Source organism: Engystomops pustulosus, chromosome 9 (genome assembly GCF_040894005.1).
Source record: "Engystomops pustulosus chromosome 9, aEngPut4.maternal, whole genome shotgun sequence".
NCBI classification, from domain to species: domain Eukaryota; kingdom Metazoa; phylum Chordata; class Amphibia; order Anura; family Leptodactylidae; genus Engystomops; species Engystomops pustulosus.
In genome coordinates, this window is record NC_092419.1 from 75,724,505 (window position 1) to 75,748,714 (window position 24,210).

Consider the following 24,210-nt stretch of genomic DNA (forward strand, 5'->3'; position numbering starts at 1 on the left):
AAACAAAAAGCAAAATCTATGATAGAAGGTTCATATATAAATGTTTCCAGGTGTTAGAATGGCCTAGTCCAGTGATGGTGAACCTTTTGGTGACAGAGTGCCCAAATTACAACAAAAATCCACTTATTTACTGTGAAGTGCCAACATGGCATTTTAAGCATTAACTTATTGCTACTGGTTCTTCCAATCAATTGAAAAAAGAAGGGAAAATTCAGACTCAGACATTGTAGCTTCTCTCCAGGGTCTCTTAGTAGAAGAAGAATGGTGGGTCCAGCAGGAGGACCTCCAGAGATATTGCAGTTCCGTCAACACCTTCTCAATTTTCAGACAGTTCCAAACAGCTTTAAAATAGCATTGAGAGCAGCATCTCTTGCCTGGGACTGCAGGAAGATTTGGTGAACTCTGTCCTGGGGCGATGTCTGAGTGCCCACAGAAATGGCTCTGAGTGCCACCTCTGGCACCCGTGCCATAGGTTCGCCACCACTGGCCTAGTCAAAGGCCAAACCTGAATCCAATTGAGGATCTGTGGAAAGAGCTGAAAACTGTTTTTCACAAATGCTCTCCATCAAACATCACTGAGCTCAAGCTGTTTTCCAAGGAAGAATGGGCAAGAATTTCAGTCTCTCAATGTGCAAAACCTATAGAGACCTGATACCCCAACAAATTGCAGTTGTTATGGCAGCAAAAGGTGGCGCTACAAAGTATTAACTTAAGGGGGCCAAATAAGATTGCATGCCCTACTTTTCAGTTTATAATATTTTACAAAAGTTCAAAATATCTAATAAATTTTGTTTTATTTTTACAGTTGTGACCCACCTTTTGTTGATTCTTCACCTATGTTTGAAGCCTTAAATGTGGCTGATCAAGATGCCAAATACTTTCACAAGGCACTGTATATGTATGCACAACTGGGAATTGATGGCTGATGATTAGATAAATGTTTATTTCTGTAACTTTTCTTCTTGCACCCTTGTCAGTTTGATCACTCATACAATATACTGCAATATAACAGTATTGTAGTACAGTATATTGTTATTGCAGGTATGTAATAGGGAACATTGAATGACCAGATAGGGGATAGCCGTAACATAAGAGGGAATCTGGGAAACCCTTACCGCCACAAAAACCCTAAAAGTGCACCAAAAAGGGAATGTCCTTGGTAAAAGGGGTCATGGACAGCTTAGGACGCGGTCACACGTAGGGCTAGCTAGAAGCGCTTATGCCATCAGGCCAAGGCCCACCCCCACACATTAGCACTGCATTTGTAAAGATTTGTAAACTAAATGTGTGAAGTGTGACCGCACCCTTATAGGGAACCTGTCCATCACCATTAAACCCAATGACTGGTCTCCATAGAAGTCTTTATAATGTACCCAATGCTTTTTTATTTTAAAAAAATATGTACAATTTTTATTTTATAAAAATACATAGCTCAGAACTAAAAATCACTTTTAAATTGTCTTTATCCAAGTCAGCCAACTTCTCTCTCAACTCAATCCTTCCTCACTCCCAAATAGGACACATCCCTTGTCCTGCTTTCTGCTTTTTTTAAAAGTGATTTCAGCTAGATCTGAGCTATGGATTTTGATACAGAAAAAGCATGGAGCACAGTGGGAAGGCTTCAGATTTATCATCCAACGTCAGACAGTGTGATAAATACTGTCCATCTAACTATCTTCATTTTGAGTGGTTACAGAAGGCGCACACAGGTAATAAAAGAGAATTGTGATTTTCTTCATATAAAACAGTTTACTAGCCCAGAAGCCTGACAGTAAGATCCGGACATGGGCCCCGACAAGTTCAACTTCCCTGCAGAAGTTGATTGCCACTCAGCAACAGCGACCGATTCCTGCTACCCCCGCTTGTCTTCCGCTGAACCAAGGCTGAGACTCTCTATGCCTACCAAGGATGATGTGGACCCCAAGTTCTGCAGGGACTTTATTACTCAGTGCTCCCTGCACATTGAGCTTATGCCATCTCAATTTGTCACTGAATGGCCCAAGGTGGCATTCTTCATCAGCCTTCTCTCCGTGAAGGCCCTGGTCTGGGCTACCCCTCTCTGGGACAGAAACAATCTGGTCACTGCTACTCTCACTACACTCCTGGTGGAATTCTGGTCCATTTTTGAGGAACCTGCAGAACCTGCATCAAGGGGGCTCGCCCGTTGGGGAGTATGCAGTTCAGTTCCGCACCTACTAACGGAACGATGCAGCACTGACCATTAAAAAGTAACTTTCAGGTCCAATCAAAGACTCATTGGCTGCACGTGACCTGCTGTCTACTCTGAGTGGTCTCATCAATCTGGCCACTGGGAATGATGTTCGTTTTAAGGAGCGTAGTGAGGAGTTGCATCTCCAGTATCCGCAAGTCCGGGTTCTACGTTTGCCTCGCTTGGCACCTGCCTTCCAAAAGCCTCTCCAGTCTCCGACCGTGCCGTCTGTAGAGGAACCAATGCAGGTTGACAGAACCCGGCTTTCCTCCAGGAACGTCGGCTGCTGATGTATTCAAGAAGCAAGCAGAGACTTTGCCACCATACCGTCCCTACGACTGCCCTGTAGATCTGTTGCTGGGTGCTTCTTTTCCCCGGGGTCGAGTGTACCCTCTCTCCGTTCCTGAGACTGCAGCAATGTCAGAATATATCCAAGAGAATCTGCAGAGAGGGTTTTCTACATAAGTCCTCTTCTCCAGCTGGTGCAGGGTTGTTCTTCGTGACCAAGAAGGATGGGTCACTCCGTCCATGCATTGATTATCGCGGTCTTAATAAGGTCACGGTTAAGAACCGCTATCCGTTGCCGTTGATCACAGAGCTCTTTGACCGCCAAGGTCTTCTCCAAGCTGGATCTTCGCGGGGCCTACAACCTCATCCGGATCCGCAAGGGTGACAAGTGGAAGACTACCTTTCAACAAGGTCTAACAAAAAACGGACCTACTGTCATGGCAGGGATTTAAAACATATTTTTACAAAACTACCATAGGCAGGCTAGCGAGCCCATATCCGGACAGGAAAACTCAAGAGTAAAATGTGACTTTTATTGAGTTGACTAAAAGTTATAAGCACATAGGTAACAGAAATTGCATATGCTATTTAATGTACAAGGGGATGTGTGTTTAAAAACACAGTGTAGTCCGCATCATAAGTTGCGTCAGCTATGCTAAGTATAGCATTAGGACATAGGGTAATTGTTAATGGATTAAGTATTGATAATTCATGTAATATCTCCATCACGATTTCCACGATTGATTTTATCTATCCACCGCACTTTAAATCCTCTCGGATTACATGAATGAAAGTCATAAAAGTTACAGGGGACAATCTGTAATTTATTGGGATGCTCTTCCCTCTCTGCGGCTATGATCTGGCATGCTTGAAGACACTTACTTTAATAGCACGTCACGGGTTGGCTGCGGGTGCATGGAGAGGGCTCACAGGCTGAGAGCCGTAAATTCCAAGCCCACAAGAAAACACCACAAATGCGTTTTTCCACCAATTTCACAGCATTTTGACTTTTTTCCCACTTCCCAGTACATGGCATGGAATATTCAATACCATCACTATGAAGTACAATTTGTTACGCAGAAAACAAGCTGTCACAAGCTGTCCCTCTCTGCGGCTATGATCTGGCATGCTTGAAGACACTTACTTTAATAGCACGTCACGGGTTGGCTGTGGGTGCATGGAGAGGGCTCACAGGCTGAGAGCCGTAAATTCCAAGCCCAAAAGAAAACACCGCAAATGCGTTTTTCCACCAATTTCACTGCATTTTGAATTTTTTTTTCCCACTTCCCAGTACATGGCATGGAATATTTAATACCATCACTATGAAGTACAATTTGTTACGCAGAAAACAAGCTGTCACAAGCTGTCCCTCTCTGCGGCTATGATCTGGCATGCTTGAAGACACTTACTTTAATAGCACGTCACGGGTTGGCTGTGGGTGCATGGAGAGGGCTCACAGGCTGAGAGCCGTAAATTCCAAGCCCAAAAGAAAACACCGCAAATGCGTTTTTCCACCAATTTCACTGCATTTTGAATTTTTTTTCCCACTTCCCAGTACATGGCATGGAATATTTAATACCATCACTATGAAGTACAATTTGTTACGCAGAAAACAAGCTGTCACAAGCTGTCCCTCTCTGCGGCTATGATCTGGCATGCTTGAAGACACTTACTTTAATAGCACGTCACGGGTTGGCTGCAGGTGCATTGAGAGGGCTCACAGGCTGAGAGCCGTAAATTCCAAGCCCAAAAGATAACACTGCAAATGCGTTTTTCCACCAATTTTACTGCATTTTGAATTTTTTTATGAAAAAAAATTCTATGAAGTACAATTTGTTACGCAGAAAACAAGCTGTCACAGAGCTCTTTATGCATAAAAAAAATAATGTTATAGATTTTTTAATGTGGGGAGTGGAAAATAAAAATGAAAAAGCAAAAAAGGGCGAGGTCCTTAAAGGGTTAAAGGCTCTCATCATCACTATATATATCAGCCCACACAGGCAAGTGGCAATATAGATAACAGCCTGTCTTACAATTGATGTTATAAACAATCATACTTTCTTTGTATGAACCCCATTTTGGGCACTTGCTATCAAAATTACGCTAGGATGGACAAAATGACTGGCTATCATCATATCCCTCAAGTTGCGTGTAAGTCAGACCATTGTCTTCACAGTATCTCCTGTACTTCCGACCAATGGGAATTGTTAGATGTGATAACACGCACCTGGTTGAAAGCTCGTGACTTACCCTTGGGTCTACCCACCAACAATCTCAATGTATTTTTTTGCTCTTCTATAGCCATTTTTGATTGTTTGTATTCCATACCCTCTTTCCTGAACAAATATGTTGCATTCAGAAGAATTGGCCCACGGGAATGGCCTTTTAACTAGAGGATAGTGAGAAGAGGTGGAGTGAAGAAAAGAGTTAGTGGAAGTAGACTTCTGAAAGACATCAGTACATGTAGACCCATCTGGGTCTTGAGTAACAAGAATGTCAAGAAATTCCACTTGGTCGTGGCTGTATTTTCAGGTCCATTTTATATTTCAGTTATTGACATTCTGACAAAAAAAAGGTCTAAATGTGATGTGGAGGCCTGCCAAATTAACAGTATATTGTCGAAATATCTTGACCATAGGAGTTGTCTCAAATCCCTCAGTGTGTTGTACAAATTCTCTCTCCCACAGCCCCAGGAATAGATTTGCACATGAGGGCGCGCACAACGCCTCCATAGCTGTACCCTAGAGCTGTAGGAAGAGACAATTTTTAAAGACAAAATAGTTGTGTTTCAAAATTAAATCCAACAGGGATATCACTTATTCCCTCAAATCAGGGTCTAAGTTATGTCCAAGTAATAGGATGATGCGCATACTCCATGGTCATGTCCAATCGTGTGTATAAGGACTCCATGTCACCTGTGACTAAGATCATATCCTCCTCCAAATGGATATTATGCAATCGTCTAAGCATAAAGGTGGTGCCTTTCACAAAGGAGGAAAGTGTCTCGGCACAAGGTTGTAGATAAAAGTCTATAAATTATCACACAAACTACCGATAAGCAATACAATGGGTCAGCCAAGAGGATTGTTCTGGTGCTTAAAGTGGTGGGAAAAGCTTCCTAGATGGCCATAATACAAGATTTAATATTACTGGTAGAGGGATCTTGATTATAACTGCATTGGTGAACAATTGTACAAGAAAACTAGGGTGATGGGGGAATTGAATTAATCAAATATGGTTGGGTAATTAATTAACCATTGATGTAACACCACCATTGGATACATTAAACACTGTGGGGCAGATTTATCAAGTGTCTGAAAGTCAGAATATTTCTAATTGCCCATGGCAACCGATCACAGCTCCCCTTTAAAATATTCATGAGCACAGGTAAAATGAAAGCTGAGCTCTGATTGGTTGCCATGGGCAACTAGAAATATCCTGACATTCAGACTCTTGATAAATCTACCCCAGTGTCTCATGACATGATTATACCTACCATCAAAAAGACTTCATGGTTTTCTCTATAACCCTAATAGAAGAAATACCCCAGGGAAACAACTACTTTAACAAACTTTCACAAAGGGAAATGTTTTGGATTTATTAATGAATCATTGGAAAACAAAAGCAAAAATGAATTTCTGTTTATCTATTTTCCCATTAGCAGTTTTATAATCGAGATACCGTATATTCCGGCGTATAAGACGACTTTTGAAGACAGAAAAATCTTCTGTCTTCTCTGGGGTCGTCTTATACGCCGGTAATCCGGGTCGCGCTGCATGGAGAGGGCTCACGGGCTGAGCCCTCTCCATAGCCGGTAAGTCTTTGCTGCATATTGCAGCAAAGGCTTACCGGTAACACCCGCGATCGGTGCTAGCACCGATCGCGGGTGTCTTCACAGCTTTGCCGGCAGCCTCAAAAAGATAGCGGCGCTTGGGTGCCGCCATCTTACCTGGGATCGCAGCTCCACGTGATTGTATAACTATCATGCTCTCATGCTACATTTACCAAAAACTCTCTAGTAATATCTTTCAGGGCCACTGCTCTCCTTTTCCTGCCCCAATCAGTGTTCATGCAAGAAGATGAGTAAAAAGAAAGGTGATCGTGTAGTATGCACTCCAAATCCACTATACCATGGTCCCGTTTTAAGGCAGATTTTATTTCCCCCCCCCCCCCTCTCCCCTCCCCTCCATACATGGGTCTAGTAGGTATAAAGATGTATGTTTATATATTTTGATACACAGCTTTTCTGCAGTCAAAGGTGTTTTTTCCACACTTTTTATTTTTAATTGTTGACCCTTTGTAAGTATACACCATTGTATCATCTTTTTTATGGTGTTGTGCACTTGGTATTTTTAAATATATCTATTTTTCCTATTCTTCATTATATGGTGTGTCAGCACATTTGCACTTTAGATATTTCCATATTTTCATATTTTGGTTTACTTTGTTTTACATATGTGGGCATAGGAATCGTCTGTAGGTATATACTTACCTTCAACAATGCCTTTAAACTCTGGTACTCGGCACCTTGGTTGTACCTAGATAGTGATATGGAGGGAGAGAAATATACAAGTTCTCTATGACATTTTGTATACTCATGCGGGACCCGCAGTATTTACGTCTGTATTTTTTAATAGCGATAATATGTGATATCCATGTAAATAACGTCTTACTCATCCGGCGAGCATGCATGCTATTCTTATCCTCCTCTCTGCTAAACAGAGTTGGCTCTGGCCATTCTCTAACAGCAAGAACGAAGCACATTTGTGCTGTGTCGCGATCCGCATTTGTTGCGCCGCAATCGACCAGGAGGCGCGGCTCCGGTCTTGTAATCATGTGACTCACCATGTGTGGTAATATCTCCGCTATCTCCGATTTGGAGGCGCGGCTTTTGATTCGAAAACCAGGTGATTGATCATGTGACTATGATCACTTGCGCATGCGCATTATGACTAGACACACGCCGGCTTCAACCATACACGAGGTGTTTGGAGGTAGGACTCTATTTACGTAGGGACCAATAGGATGTGTGAACACTGATTGGGGTGGGGAGCCTGGCCCCTATATAGACAGGACTTTCCATTTCTTAGATACTTACCCCTGAGGAAGTCACCCCGAGGTGACGATACGCGTGGGGTTCTCTCCCTCCCCGGCTCTTTGTCCAGACACACGACTCGGTTCTACTGGTCCTCTGAGGATAATACTGGGTATTGTATGAGTAGGGCAGCCCATTAGTTATTCACTTGACATATACATTGGTCTGTTTGCCCTTCTTTACACAATTTTTTGGATTGTCATATTGTGCACACTGTCGTGGACTTTGTTAGCCGGGTAGGACTGGGCCATATTCCGACCCAGGAGAGTTCAACACACATTTCTTGTGTGTGTGTTTTTTAAGTGTTTTTATACCTTTGTATGTCCTGTTTTTCTTGTTGTGATCTAATAAAGTATTTTGCATAATCTCAGTCCTTAGTACGCATCCACTTCTCTTCTTTGGTTTAACATATGTCATATTTGGGATGCGTGGACACTCTCTAAACATGATTTTACATTGGCAGTGCCTGTCCGTGGTCTTGGTGTGAAGCAGCTCCACGTGACGTCATCGGGGGCGGTGATTCGTCTCCATGGTAGCCTCGGGTCTTCCGAAGACCCGAGGCTATTTCGTTTTAACCCCTTCATTTCAATGTGCTGATAGCACATTGTAATGAATGAGGAAAATCCCCATATACTGCCATACTGTAGTATGGCAGTATATGGTAGGATCGATCAGACAACCTAGAGTTAAAGTACCCTAGGGAGTCTGAAAAATAGTATAAATAAAAATAAAAAAAAGTTAAAAAAAAAAAAATTATGATAAAAAACCCTAAAATTTCAAATCACCCCCCTTTCCCTAGAACTGACATAAATATAAATAAACAGTAAAAATCATAAACACATCAGGTATCGACACGTCTGAAAATGCCCGATCTATCAAAATATGATAACGGTTTTTCAATGCGTTTAACCCCGTAACGGAAAATAGCGCCCAAAGTCGAAAATGGCAGTTTTTTGCCATTTTGAAAAATATAAAAAATTCTATAAAAAGTGATCAAAAGGTCGTACAGTCCTAAAAATCATATCATTGAAAATATTATCAAATTTCGCAAAAAATGACACCACCCACAGCTCCGTACACCAAAGTATAAAAAAGTTATTAGCGCCAGAAGTTGGCAAAATCAAAAAAATTATTTTTGTACAGGAGGTTTTCATTTTTGTAAATGTATGAAAACATTATAAAACCTATACAGATTTGGTATCCCCGTAATCTTACCGACCCAAAGAATAAAGTAGACATGTAATTTGGGGCGCTCAGTGAAAGACGTAATATCCAAGCCCACAAGAAAATGGCGCAAATGCGTTTTTTCACCATTTTCATTGCATTTGGAATTTTTTTCCCGCTTCTGAGTACATGGCATGGAATATTTAATAAAATAAAAATGTAAGGTACAGTATGGTAACATTTACAGTAAAATGGATGATGGTAATGTTGTTGTTGTATGCCTTATGTTTATGAGCGACAGTTTTCCTGCTATATACCTGCATGTCATAAGAATTTACATTAAAAAAAGGACCATGTTAAATTCAAATCAGTTTTTTTTAAAATTTTTACCGGTGTTTTGTATGCGTTGGAAAAGAGGTAGTCTCATACGGCGAATATATCTTAAACTCTATATTTTAAACAGGAAAGTAGGGGGGTCGTCTTATACGCTGGAATATACGGTACATATACGGTATTACCATCACACTTGTCACCGTTGCACACTATTCACCACTGACACATTACTCATTCACCATACACCCTTACCTTGCCTCCATAATTATACATACATATCACATTCATCTTACATTAATAGCTCGCCTTATTACCCTGTGTCTGCACCAAACTTTTGTCATTAGACATATCCACTTCCCACATTAAATACAATAATAACTCTCGCATATTTCATCTTCAAAATCTCATTAATTAATTTTTGATTAATTTGAATACATCCCTTTTTTCCACCTGAATGATTTTATTTTATTTCTTTTACACATTACTCAACCATATTTGATTAATTCAATTCACATCACCCTAATTTTCTTGTACAGTTATTCACTGACAGTTATCCTCAAGATCTCAATATTGATTATCCCTACCCACATAGTACGGCATTAGAATCCAGAATGTTACTGAAGCTATACTGTGCATGCTCCATCCTCCTATGTTGACACACTCCTGGCAGACTTGCTTATGGTTTTATTCTCCTAATGGGTATGCGCCAGTCTAAGTTTCTGGCTCTACCTGCTCCCCCTTCCCTTGCTTTAAAGCTACAGCTTCTGTAGAAGCTCCTGACATCCTACAAACAACCCCTGCTTCAGGTAAGATCACACTATACATTTCTACAGCTAATCTTGACGATCGCTCATGCCTTGATGATGAAAGTTGCTTGTGTACTTACATTTATTAATTGCACCATACTAAATTGTGTGTTTTCCCGACGTGTTACACGAATATTTTCGATTTGCGCCGATTTTCCCTGTATTGCCCCGGGATTTTGGCGCACGTGATCGGATTGTGGCGCATCGGCGCTGGCATGCACGCGACAGAAACCGGGGGGGGCGTGGCCGAACAAAAACCCGGCGGATTCGGAAAAACGCTGCATTTTTTTAAAAAAAAGTGTCGCTGGACTCGCGCTTACCTTCACCCACGATGGCTCGGTGAACTCCAGTGCATTCCGATTCTCTTCAGCGCAGCAGCGACACCTGGTGGACGTCGGAGGAACTACCTTAGTGAATCCTGGCCGGACCCGAATCCACCGCAGAGAACGCGCCGCTGGATCGCGAATGGACCGGGTATGTAAATCTAATGTTTGTTTATGTTGTCTATTTGTCAATAGTGGTAATTCCTTCATGTCCTACATTACTGAAACACAGTATACCATTAAGAGTTACATTAATTATAACACAAGCAATATTATTTATCTAGTGAGATTTGTTTTGTGTAAAATAACAATACATGGAACATACCATGACACCTGCTAAAGTTAGAATCTACAGATATCTATCTGATATCACAAACCACACTATGGGGATTTCTTCCCTATCTAGGCATTTTAAAGAACAGCATGCATGCCACAGGTTTTTTTTGGTAGGGAATAGAAAAAGTGCATAAATCAATAAGAGGAGGGGAATCAGAAACATGTTAGGCATTGCAAAATAGTTATATATGAATACATATACACCATAATATAATAATGCTTTTTCACAGCGTTTAACCCTGTCATGGAAAATAGCATGAAAAATAACACTTTTAAAAATTAATTAAAAAATTAAAAAGGGTCTCTGCCTTTTTTTTTTTTCAATTTACATTTTTCACTCCCCACCATAAAAATACATAACTTTTTTTATTTTTACATGTAAAGTGCTCTTTAATGGCATGTTTTCTGCCTAACAAATTGCACTTCATAGTGACAGTATTTAATATTCCATGCCGTGTACTGGGAAGCAGGAAAAAAAAAGTCCAAATACAGTTAAATTGGTGAAAAACCGCATTTGTGCCATTTTCTTGTGGGCTTGGATTTTACGGCTTTCACTGTGTGCTCTAAATGACATGTCTACTTTATTCTTTGGGTTGATGCGATCACAGGGACAGTAAATTTGTATAGGTTTTATAACGTTTTCATACATTCACAAAAACTAAAACCTGTATCATCAAAACAAGAGAAAAAAAGAGAAGATACGTATAGTGGACTAGGATAAATTCACAAATTTTATTCGTACATACATATATATGAATGACAACAAGACCACAAAATATAGGTAAAAACACTAAAACCTGCACCAAAAAGGGTGCACTGAACCTCCCAGGACCTGCGTGTCCTGGGCTCCCTAACCCAACTAGCTAGTAAACATACTAGCTCCCTTTTCTCCCCCCAGTCTGGCCGTGCCTACTTACTCCCACTCATCATGTCATGTTGACACATTAGGTATTGTATACGCTAGGCTTGTAGGCAATCAGTAGACTAGGCTGTCTTTTGCACATGTGTTGCACTTTGCACTTTACATCTTACATGTTGGTTTACAGCCCATCATTTGTCTAGTCTCCTCGCACAACTACCATCTTACATTGTATGTTTACTAGCTAGTTGGGTTAGGGAGCCCAGGACACGCAGGTCCTGGGAGGTTCAGTGCACCCTTTTTGGTGCAGGTTTTAGTGTTTTTACCTATATTTTGTGGTCTTGTTGTCATTCATATATATGTATGTACGAATAAAATTTGTGAATTTATCCTAGTCCACTATACGTATCTTCTCTTTTTTTCTCTTGTTTTGATGATATTGATCATACTTGAGATACGTGGACGTTACTCCGTGCATTGACTTTTGGTAGTGCCTGTTCCATTGCTTCTTGGTCTAAAAACTAAAACCTGTACAAAATTTTTTTTTTTTTGGCCTTCTTCTGGCGCTAATAACGTTCATAATTTGGTGTATGGAGTGGTGGTTGGTGTCATTTTTTTGCGACTTTTGATTACATTTCGATGCTAAAAAAAAGTCCAATTTTCGACTTTGGGCACTATTTTCCGTTACAGGGTTAATAGCAGTGAAAAACAGTTATTATATTTTGATAGATCGGGCATTTTTGGACGCAGTGATACCTTCACTGTGTTCCAAATTATTATGCAAATAATATTTTCTCATATTTTCCAAAATTACCTAAATGAATTGCAGTCATTGTAATTTTCCAGTCATCAACTGTTCGAGTATAATTGAAATGTTTATGAACAAACTGCCCATGATAACAGTATATTTAAATAAAAATTACCGTAACTCAAAATGCATGTTCTAAATTATGCACAGTAGAGTTTTCAACCTTTTCATTTTTATGTTATATTTGCACATATGACCCCTTGTTTGAAAGGAAATTCTGAACTGTCGTCCATTGAATTTGTCAGTTTTTGGATGGTTTCTGCTTCAATCGTTTTGCATGAGGACAGAATACCCTCCCAGAGCTGTTGCTTAGATTTGAACTGCCTCCTGCTATCATAGACACTCCTTTTGATGATGCTCCAGATGTTCTCAATGTGGTTGAGGCCAGGGGAGCATGGGGGTCACACCATAAGTTTGTCCCCTTTTATGCCCATAGCAGCCAGAGATACAGGTGTGTTATTTGCAGCGTGAGGCGGTGCATTATCATGCATGAAAATGATCTTGCTGCGGAATGCACTGTTCTTCTTCTTGAACCATGGCAGGATGTGCTGTTTGAGAAACATACATTTTGGAGTTCATCTTTACCCCTTCAGGGATCCTAAAAGGGCCGACAATCTCATTCCCCATGATACCTGCCCAAAACATTACTCCACCTCGTCCTTGTTGGTGCCATAGCCGTGTTTGCATGGGGTGTCCATCAACCAGCCACTCCATCCATCTGTAGCATTGAGCATTGCTCTGCACTCAACGGTGAAGAAAACAGTTTTGAAGTCACTCTTCATGTATACATTTTGTATATATTTTAGTCTCTACTCACTTGAAAAAGAAGTGCGTATGTGATGTTGCTGTTTGTTACATGTCAATGAGGGGTTAAATTGTTTTACAATATGTTTTATATTTTATGTGTTTATGGTTATATGTTTATGGTTTGTCTATTTCTTTATTAACTTAGGCTATCAATATAATTATGGAGCAATGTCTAGGTGGCATTTCCTCAGCATCCACTATTGAAGCTCTATGTTCCTTGCTCAACAATACTGAAGAAGAACATGAAGATGAAGTAAGTATAAGTATAAGTGTATTTGGAAAAGTGGCGTGTTGGGCAGAAAACTATCCCTGGTTGCAGGGAGATGTTCCAGGAGATTGCTGGAGAGGACAGTGAGCTCCTGACAATAATGTTTTATAGATTGGGAACTATAGCAGAGAGGAGGTTTGTCTGGAAATATTGATTTCAGGTTGGCATTCTTCTGTACAATAGGTAGTAATTTGCATGCAATTCCCCTTTGCACTTCAAGATGTGGGTTGTAAGTGACAACAACGGGTACCCTGTGGTTCTCTTTTTGACTTGTATTGCAGGAGATGACAGATGATTTTCACTGGTGCTTGGATGCTAAACCTTATTTAAAAATGTGTTTTGGAGACTAGTAAGGTGTTTGTCCCTGTCTGTGGTGTTTGAGCAAATGTGGTTGTATTGCTTGACAGTAGGCAATGGAGTTTTTTTATGTGTTTGGAATGGAAGCTGTCCCATCTGAGGTATTTTCAGCGGTCAATTGGTTTATGATACAGTTGGGTTGCAGTCTGTTTGTTCTGCATTTTAGTGATAGTATCCAGAAAATTCATTTCACTTAATAGTTAAAAGGTGAGATTGATTATGGGATGGAACTCATTGATGCACTGAATGAGTCCAGATAAGTAGGATTTCATCAATAAACCAATCATAGGCCAGAGGTTTGAATGCTGGATGCTGAATGTCAATAGTGTCCTGCAAGTAGCTGGCCGAGCCTGTCAGCAAAGGCTTGAAAACGCCTTCCACGTATCCAGAAATAGGTCCTGTGAGAATGCCAACACATGAGATCTCCTTCGTTTAGCAGGAATGTGAATTTTAGGGAGCATCTTTCCATTCTGCAGCCTCCGTTTGAGCAACCTATCCGCTTAGCAGGACAGCTATAGGGAGCCGGTGACGTCAGTGTTCATGTCACTGTCCCTATCACTGGGGAAACACTACAATGACACTTTTTCCCTCGCATTCAGGGGGAAGAGGGTTTGATGGGTGACGTATCTGTTCCATACGTTGTAAGGACACGTCGGCATCCTCCTGACATGTCCTCACAACATATGGCAAATAATGTGGTATGAACCAACCCTAATTGTGTGTACCAGATTTCCTACCTGAGCTCTCTATGTTGGTGAAACAGGGCAGCAACTGAGAACAAAGATTAACTCTTTTTATCATAGCATTAAAGAGGACAGTTTTCCTTTGTCAAAATATTTTTGTAGGTTTACCACAAAAATGAAGAATTTTTTAAGTACGTGTATTAAAATACAATTTGAAATCTCAAAGTGGCTCTATTACTTAGAGGGTTTGACACACTCTTGGGCATTCTCTTGATGAGCTTCAAGAGGTAGTCACCTGAAATAGTCTTCCAACAGTCTTGATGGAGTTCCCACAGATGCTTAACACTTGTTGGCCCTTTTGCCTTAACTCACCCGCTCACCCCAAACCCTCTGGAATGGGTTCAGACTGTGGAGGCCAGGTCATCTGGTGTAGAACCCCATCACTCTCCTTCTTGGTCAACTAGCCCTTATACAGCCTGGAGGTGTGTCTGGGGTCATTGTCCTGTTGAAAAATAAATGATGGCCTAAACTAAACGCAAACCAGATTGAATAGCATGCCGCTGTAAGATGCTGTGGTAACCATGCTGGTTCAGTATACCTTCAATTTTGAATAAATCCCCAGAAGTGTCACCAGCAAAGCACCCTCACACCACACACCTCCTCCTCCATGCTTCACCAGGCATGTAGAGTCCACTTGTTCACCTTTTCTGCATCGCACAAAGACACAGAGGTTGGAACCAAAGATCTCCTTAGATCAAAGCACAGATTTCCACTTGTCTAATGTCCATTCCTTGTGTTCTTGAGCCCAAACAAGTCTCTTGTGCTTGCTGCCTGTCCTTAGCAGTGGTTTCCTAGCATCTATTTTACCATGAAGACTGTGGAACAGTCTCCTCTTACCAGAGGTTGTAGAGATGTGTCTGCTGCTAGAACTCTGTGTGTCATTGACCTGGTATCTAATCTGTCATAATACTGGTAAATAAAAAGTTAAGGGGGAAAAAGGTCGAGCTATGAGGGTGTTGATAAAAGTAGGAGAAAGACCATTTAGGATATACAATATAGGCACCAAATGATAGGAAAAGTAATTATGACTTCCTAAGGAAAATACCAAGATGGATAGCTAAAGACAAAGTAGAAGGAAAAATAGTGGGGGGAGACTTCAATAGAGTTATTGATGAGAAGATAGATAAGTCCACTATTCATAGCAATGGCAAACAAAAAGCGGAAGATCAAGTGATGTTTTACGTGCTCCAGTCAGGATTGATGGTAGACCCCCGGAGGATCCAAAATAAGAAGACTAGAAAATATACGTACTTTGCAGGGAGGCTTGAGACGTGGTCCAGAATAGATTGCGTACTAATATCAACGTTATTGGCAAGAGATGTGAGATCTACCCAGATATTTGAGATTGTAATTTCATGCCCCTATGCAGACTAAGATTGTGGGAGAGGTAAAAAGGACTTAATCTGTGGCGTTTCCCAGGTTGTGTAAAGAGAAGGAATTGATAAGAGCTAAGTGGGATACTTATGAGAGAGAAAATTCTGATTACTGAGTGAGAATCCTATATTGTACTGGGAGACAAGTAAATTATTTGTGAGACAAGAAATAATGACAGGAGAAGAAATTGTAAATATCAGAAAAGAATAGATAGTTGATATCATCAGAAAGTTGGCGAAAGATAAAGGAGAAAAACAGGGTTAAAAATATATGTTTGGTGATGGCGGTGCCAGGCTGGGCCAGGGTAAGGCCACAGGAGTGAAAGCATGCGGCAATAATATCAGTAGACGCATGAAAAGCCTTTCATAGTGTAGCCTTGCCCTGGCTCAAAAAGGTTATGAATGGGTTATTCTATAAAGCAATTGACACAATGTATAGTGAACCACAGGCACAAGTTGTGACACGGGGAAATTTCAAAGAGATTTAATCTACCGTATTTTCCGGACTATAAGGCGCACTTAAAAGCCTTGGATTTCCGTAAAAATCCTAAGTGCGCCTTATAGTCCGGTGCGCCCTATGTATGGGCACAGGGCAGCGGACCATACTTACATAGGTCCCCGCTACCGGAGACCGGAGATCTCCAGCGGGAACTGCAGACCACGCGGCATGAACAACTTCTGCCGCGTGGTCTGCAGTTCCCGCTGGAGATCTGCGGTCTCCGGTAGAGGGGACCTATGTAAGTATGGTCCGCTGCCGTCCGCTGCCCTCCTCCACCTTCCCCGCACCTTCCCCGCTCACCTTCCCCGCGTTCCCCGTCGCGTCTCGGCGTCGCGTCTCAGCGTCGTGTCCCGTCGCGTCGCGTCCCGCCGGGTCTCCGCCACGCCCCCGGACCTCCGCCACGCCCCCGGACCCCGCGCCTTATAGTCCGATGCACTTATATATGTAATTATTACATATATAAGGCGCATCGGACTAGTGCGCCTTATAGTCCGGTGCGGCTTATAAGCCGCAAAATACGGTAGGTAGAGACACACGTCAAGGTTGCTAATTTTATTTTATTATTTTTGTTATTTAATCTCACTATAGAACCTTTAGCTAGAAGGATCCACCAGGAAGAAATTTATCAGGGGAAAAGACATTTGAAAATGATTTTATTTGCAGATAATTTGGTATTAGGATACATTTAGACGGCCATCTATGGGGATGTATACGCTTCCGCAAATTTACGTCCCCATAGACGGCGATGATGCCCGATCCATTGGCACCGATCTGCGCCATACATAGGGAAAAGAGCATGCTCTATCTTTCCCCGCGTGTGCGGGACATTTGCCACTTTCCTCTATGGAGGGGAGGGGGGGGGGTCACCTCCTCCTCCTCCTCTCCATGCATATACAGCTGGGCAGGCATACTGCTGTGTGTATGTACCCTTATTTATAAAAAAATGTGAATAAGGAAATAAAGGGGGTTTTAGAGTTTTTGAAAAAATATGAAAAGTTACCAGGGTATAGGGTTAACATTCTTTAAACACAAGTGCTGTTATTAGATAGAAATTTAGACACACAGTGGAATACGAGTTAGGGATTGAACATGTCTTTGTTTGGAAGGAAAAATCTGATGAAGATGGTGTTATTACCAAGACTGATGTATACTGTGCAAGATCTTCTCTTCCTATTAAAGCATGCCGACTGTCACAGTCTACGGGAATAGTCCCCTTGGGACTAAAGTCAGTGGACTCCCTGGACCACCGGTGGGAATAACGATGCTAGCCGCAACCCGGGAGCGGACTCTCAGTGGACTCCTGGTCTTCGTCAGAGCCCGCCAAAAAAAGCGGGATGGTCTTGCTGCGGCGGGGAGCCACCAGGTTTCTTCACGGGTGCGACTAGGCCCGGGATGGCAGCCAAGGTAGGGACACGGGAAGGCAGGACCACAGGAAGGCAAGGACCTCGGGAAGGCAAGGACCTCGGGATGGCAGGACCTCGGAAGGACGGCTTGCAGGACCTCGGAAGGACGGCTTGCAGGACCTCGGAAGGACGGCTTGCAGGACCTCGGAAGGACGGCTGGCAGGACCTTGGAAGGACGGCATATCAGGACCTCGGAAGGATGGCTGGCAGGACCTTGGAAGGTCGGTTGGCAGGACCACGGAAGACCACTGGGATACAGGATCGCCACAGGATAACCGGACCGCCACAGGATACCCGGGCCGCCACGGGACCACCACAGGATTACGGGTACGCCACAGGATTACGCGACCGCCACAGGATTACGGGATCGGTACAGGAACACGGGAACACCACAGGAACACGGGAACACCACAGGAACACGGGAACACCACAGGAACACGGGAACACCACAGGAACACAGAGGCATCTGGAAACGCTCAGGAGGCTTTCTCTTCAGCAGAATGACCTGATGATCCGTCAGTGGATGCAGAGCCAGGATGCCAGCACCAATGAGGAGGACGATGGCCCTTTAAATTCCTGAAGAGTCGGGCAAGCGCGCCCTAGCATCGGGAGCGTGCGGTCTCTGAGGAAGCCAGCGTGGGACCAGGACGGGATCGTCATGGAGTCCGGAGCCAGGTGAGGTGATCATAGACCAGGGGGAGCGGGGACAGCGGCAGCAGGCACGGGTGCACCCGCGATCTGTACCGAGGATCGTGGGTGTAACCGTGACACCAATATTAGGAAATTAAATAGCCTTTTTCAGAATTTTTGTGGAAAGGAAAAAAAAAAGCAAGAGTAGCACTGATATATATATATTCAGAAATCACAAGCGATGGGTGGTCTTTCCCTCCCCAACTTGAGGGAGTACAACATCGTATGCATAGCCAGGTTTGTGGATCAATAGGCCGGAGGTATTAGTAGACTGAATGGCAGGGGAGAGTTTTGCAAATTTGAGAAAAGAAGGGAAAAGCTCCATACTATTGAGGGACACAAGAGTGGTATGGAAAATATTGCGTAGAGGGTTTGGTCTGCCAGTTGAATTCTTAACTATTCGAGGAGTGTTAGAAAAGTAGAAATGGAAGGTGTCAAAAAATTGGATAAGTGAATGGGAGGAAAAAGGAATTTCCAAAGTATCAGATATATATAAAGAAAAAAGAAAATTAGACACTTTTAACCAGATGAAATAGAATACGAAATAGGAGACTCTCAGTTCTTGCACTATCTACAGATTTTTGAAACTTCTAACTGGTAGGAATGGGAATCCGTTCATAGCAGGAATGAGTAAAGGTATTAATCAGAAAGAAGATGCTTTTCAGGAAAGGATAGCAAAAAAAAATCAAAGGAAGAGATTGGTACTGTATTGACTAGAGAGGAGGTGGGAAGAAGACTGTTGAAGGTATGGAGAGATACACAGAAAGCCACTACATCTGAGATATTGAGAGGAATGCAGTGGGGGATAGGAAGAAGGGTATATTTGGTCTTTTTATAAGCCCTTTCACAGTAAATTTCTCAATTACAGGGATGGATGCCCAAAATGTGGAAAAATTAAGGCTGATATCACACACTATCTGTGGTTCTGTCAAGCAACGAAAAATGTATGGAAATTAACATCTCAGCTCATTGAGTTTGTATTGGGTGAATATGTGGAGATTGACGTGTGGAGGGGCATCTTTTAGTATCATGACAGAAGTATAGACAGAAGAAGGAGCTGGGGGATTTATTTATTATGGCGGTTAAAAAGATATTAATGACAGAATGGCTCTCCACACATCTACCTACATTATTACAGGTGAGGAGAAAGTGGCAAGAATTTAAATATTTTCAACGGGTAAAAAGGAACTATGAATATAAAAAGATTGAGCCTGCAAAATGGAAATTAGTGTGGTACCCTATAGTTAACAAGATTTTCTCCAGGAATGAAATGAACGTGTTATATGGAGAGGTATGACTTGAATGTAAGCCATAGAAGAATGGAAGTCAGTTGCAGCCTGTGAGTGGAGGGAGAGAAGGGCCTTGGCATAATGAGGTAGTAATAGATGGCATTGATACTTCTGTAATTGTAAAAATGTATTTGATATTTTAAAAATGACACCCAAATAGGAGTCAATATGAAATGTAAAATGCTATTTAAAGTATAAAAAAAGGAATAAAGATGACATTACAAAAAAAAAAAAAAACTGATGGTCCCAGCCCCATTTGTAAGGCAGGAAATGCCACTTATTAAACCTGACAGGGCACCTGTGATGTGAAAACCTTTTCAGGTGACTACCTCTTCATCAAGAGAATGCCAAGAGTGTGCGAAGCAGTAATCAAAGCAAAAGGTGGCTAGAATATAAGAATATACTGTATATGTGTTAATTCATAGTTTTGATGCCTTCAGTGTGAATCTACAATTTTTATAGTCATGAAAATACAGAAAACTCTTTGAATGAGAAGGTGTGTCCAAACTTTTGGTCTGTACTGTTATATATATATTTATTATATTATTGTCAATGAGTATATGTGATTCCCAGTTACTTGTTTATTTTAATGTGGTATTTTATATTCAATTTACCATTCAGGGGCTTCCCTCATCTTCAGTGAGTAATCCAGGAGATATTGGACCTTTAAGACCAGATAAAAAAGTTTCCACTAGTAAGTATTTGTAATTATTTTTTCTAATATAACAATTCTTAAAAGGGTTGTCCATTTTTATTAACCCCTTGAGAACGCAGCCTGTTTGTGCTTGAGCCTGTACAACCTACCAGTTCAAATGGTCGGTGTAAACTGTAAATACCGAGCAGGGTGAGCTGGTCCCGGAGCTTACTTTAGATTTAAACACAATGTTTATAGCTGTAGCTGCTTCGCTGCTGCGCGCGACTGTGCGCGCGTGACGTCTCCAGCATTTCCTATGTAGGCGCACCAAGCGCCGAAGCAGCTTCAGCTATAAACATTAAAAAGTGTTTAAACCGGGATGCAGCGGTTTATAACACTAATGAAAGTAAGCTCCGGCACCACCTTTAAGGCTCAGTCTTTTTTTGAAAATTTGACCAGTGTCAGTTTGGGGGGTAAAAATTCAATAATTTAGGAAAAAATTGAAAAAATTACAATTTTCAAAGTTTCAAATGTTCTACTTTTTAGACAAAAAATCAAACCACAATTTTTTTTGTAGAAACCTTTTGCCATCAGTCTTCTTTTTTTCCATAATTTGTTTTACCTTGGCTTTTTACTTTTGTTTCCTTTTTTTAAGGTTTTAAGTTTTTGTAGCAATACCCCAAAGGTGGCAATAATCTGCAGGATGGAGACACGGCAGGGCTCAGGAGGAAAAAAGGAAAATTTAGGTTTTGGAGCTCCATTTTCACTAGATTAGTGTTGGGGGTACAATAGAAACCCGGGCAAACCTCAAAGAATGTATGTAGAGTTGCATGAACATTTTAACCTTTAAGATGCTGGCTCAAATGTAATACAAAGTGAGTAGTGCAGAGAAACAGTTGTATTGCAATTTATCAAATATGCCATTGTAGTGGCAAAAGTATTTTCCCCAACTCATGCCACTGGGGAAAAACACATCAAAATTTATTCTACAGGTTACCCCGGTTAGGGCAATACACCATAGGTGGCAATAATCTACAAGATGGATACACGGCAGGGCTCAGAAGGAAAGGAGCAAAATTTAGGTTTTGGAAATCCGTTTTCACTAGATTGGTGTTGGAGGTGCCCCCGAGGTACCAGTACAATAGAAACCCCCAAGTACTGACCCTATTTAGGAAAGGGCACCCCTCAAAGAATGTATGTAGGGTTGTATGACCATTTTAACCCCTGGCTCAAATGTAATAAAAAGTGAGTAGTGCAGAGTAAAACTTGTATTGCAATTTATCAAATATGCCATTGAAGTGACAAAGGTATTTTGCCCAACTCATGCCACTGGGGAAAAACACATCAAAAATTATACTGCGGGTTACCCCGGTTAGGGCAATACCCCATAGGCAGCAAAAATCTGTAGGATGCAGACACAGCAGGGCTCAAAAGGGAATAACAGGCATTTGGAGCAAAGATATTGTACAATTTTTTTTCTTTTTGGCAACATGAAGCATTTGTAGATGCCGATAGGGACAGTACAGTAGAAACCCCTAAGAACTGACCCTATTTTGGAAACTACAACCCTCCATGAATTGATCTAGGGGCATAGTTAGCATGTACCTGGGCTTAGAAGGGAAGGTGCGGAATAATGTATAAGCTATGCATAGTACATCAGGGTAACAACAGGGTAATATAAAAATCCATGGATGTATGATAAATTCATACATAGTTCTGTTTTTTCTGGGTATGTCTCACAATGATAAATGGTGTCCTTCCAAATGCCTTTTTCGGAGCACACCCTGCACCTCTTCTGTGTCCTTCCCTTCTTGGCAGTTTGGGGAGCTTCTCCTGGAAAGTGCTGCCCAGGTACAATGCGTGATGTGGCCTCGCTTCCAGAGGTGCTGGCACTCCCCCCTTCCTGGTCTCCAAAAAGAAAGTATTACCACCTCCTGAAATTACAGGCAAGTTCCCTCTGGCCTGCACATCGATGCAGCACATAAGCATTATATAGTACTATCTGCATGATGTGCACGGCCAGCTTCTTGTACCACACCCTCGACTTCCGCATGGCATTGTATGGCTGAAGCACCTGGTCCGACATATTGTTTATATAATGAGATCTGTGGTCTGTGTGCTGAGTGGGCGTTTGCTGCATATTGCGGTAAACACCCACCGGTAACACCCTCGGTGGCTCTGCCACTGATCATGGGTGTTAACCCTTTGAATGCCACCGGAGGCATTTAAATCCTGTTGGCGTGTGGCCACCCTCCTTTCCCTAGAACTCGTATAATATAAATAAACAGTAAAAATAATAAAAATGTTAGGTATCGCAGTGTCCCAAAATGTCCGATCTATCAAAATATCATAACTGTTATTACTTTTGAAAAATATTTAAAAGTTATAAGAGGCCGTACAGTGGCAAAAGTGTTAGCATTGAAAATGTCATCAAAAGTCGCCAAAAATGACACCAACCACAGCTCCATATACCAAAGTATGAAAAAGTTATTAGCACCAGAAGATGGCAGAATAAAGAATTTTTTTTTGTACCGGAGGCTTTAATTTTTGTAAATGTATGAAAACATTATAAAAACTATACAAACTTGATATTCCCACTATCGCACCGACCCAAAGAATGAAGTAAACATGTAATTTGGGGTGCACAGTGAAAGCCGTAAAAAACGAGCCAAGCCCACAAGCAAACGGTGCAAATGCGTTTTTTCACCATTTTCACTGCATTTGGAATTTTTTCCCCGCTTCAAGCATGGAATTTTAAATACCCTCACTTTGAAGTTATAGGTGGGGAGTAAAAACAGAAACAAAAAAGGGCCTCGGCGGGAAGGGGTTAAGAATCTATGGGACTCTTATTGGGTTGCTGAACTAGTTAACCCTCGATTGACAAAGTTGAGGATGTTATATTGTATCATATGACCTGCAGCCTGGTGCTGTAACTCCTGACCTCTGTAAAAGTACCTGTGAGTGTCCGTTTTCTGTATTACAACCTGAAAATGCCATTTTGCTACTGTGCTGCATTGCATATATTGTACCACACTGACTACTGTATTTTCTCTGCACTTGTTTTATTGTTCTAAAACTGGAATATTTCAATAAAAATATGTTAAATAAAAATTCCCTTAATGAGAAGTATAATGTAGTGGCCTCTTAAAAAGGAAAAATAAATTGACACCATCTAGTTAAAAACTATAGTTTTTACGCACACTGCATTTTCTTTTAAAAAATTATTGGAGAACCAATTTAACGATGTGTGAGATGTTTTACTAATTGGGGAATGCCGTTATAAGACTGATAAGGTGTTTACAGTGAAGTGGACTCTGCCTCTGCCTCTTGTAACACAATCCTTGCAATTAGGTGGATAATAATGACCAAGTGCCTGCCATTCCTAATTGAGTGCACGTGATAGTTTGACATAGTGGTGGTATTTAATATTCCATGCCGTGTACTGGGAAGCGGAAAAAAAATTACAAATGCAATGAAAATGGTGAAGAAACGCATTTGCACCATTTTCTTGTGGTCTTGGATTTTACGGCTTTCACTGTGCGCCACAAATGACACGTGTGCTTCATTCGTTGGGTCAGTGCAATCACAGGGTTACTAAATTTGTATAGGTTTTAATAGATTTACAAAATTGGGGGGTTGGCAGGCTATATACTACAGGGAGCTTGCTGGCTATATACTGGGGAAGCTGTGACCAATGCATTTCCCACCCTCGGCTTATACTCAAGTCAATAGGTATTTCCAATTTTTTTTTGTTAAAATTAGGGGTCTCGGCTTATACTCGGGCCGGCTTATACTCGAGTATATACAGTAAATGTTATTGATTTCATAAGGAAAAGTTATACAATTTTCTAATATACTTTCTGTATCTATTCCTCATAGTTTTTTTTCTTGCTTTCTTTTCTTCATAGTTCTCTTCTTGCTGTCCT

General features: G+C 41.5%; 1 protein-coding gene across 1 annotated transcript in view; it reads left to right on the forward strand.

Moving 5' to 3' along the window:
- DNAAF6 (dynein axonemal assembly factor 6) overlaps positions 1-24,210 on the forward strand; it is a 90,516-nt gene that overhangs the window by 58,741 nt on the left and 7,565 nt on the right. Inside the window, exons 2-3 of the mRNA XM_072125976.1 lie at positions 13,174-13,281; positions 20,272-20,344. Coding sequence (XP_071982077.1) covers positions 13,189-13,281; positions 20,272-20,344 — 166 coding nt within the window. The 5' untranslated portion in view covers positions 13,174-13,188. The remainder of the gene's footprint in view (positions 1-13,173; positions 13,282-20,271; positions 20,345-24,210) is intronic.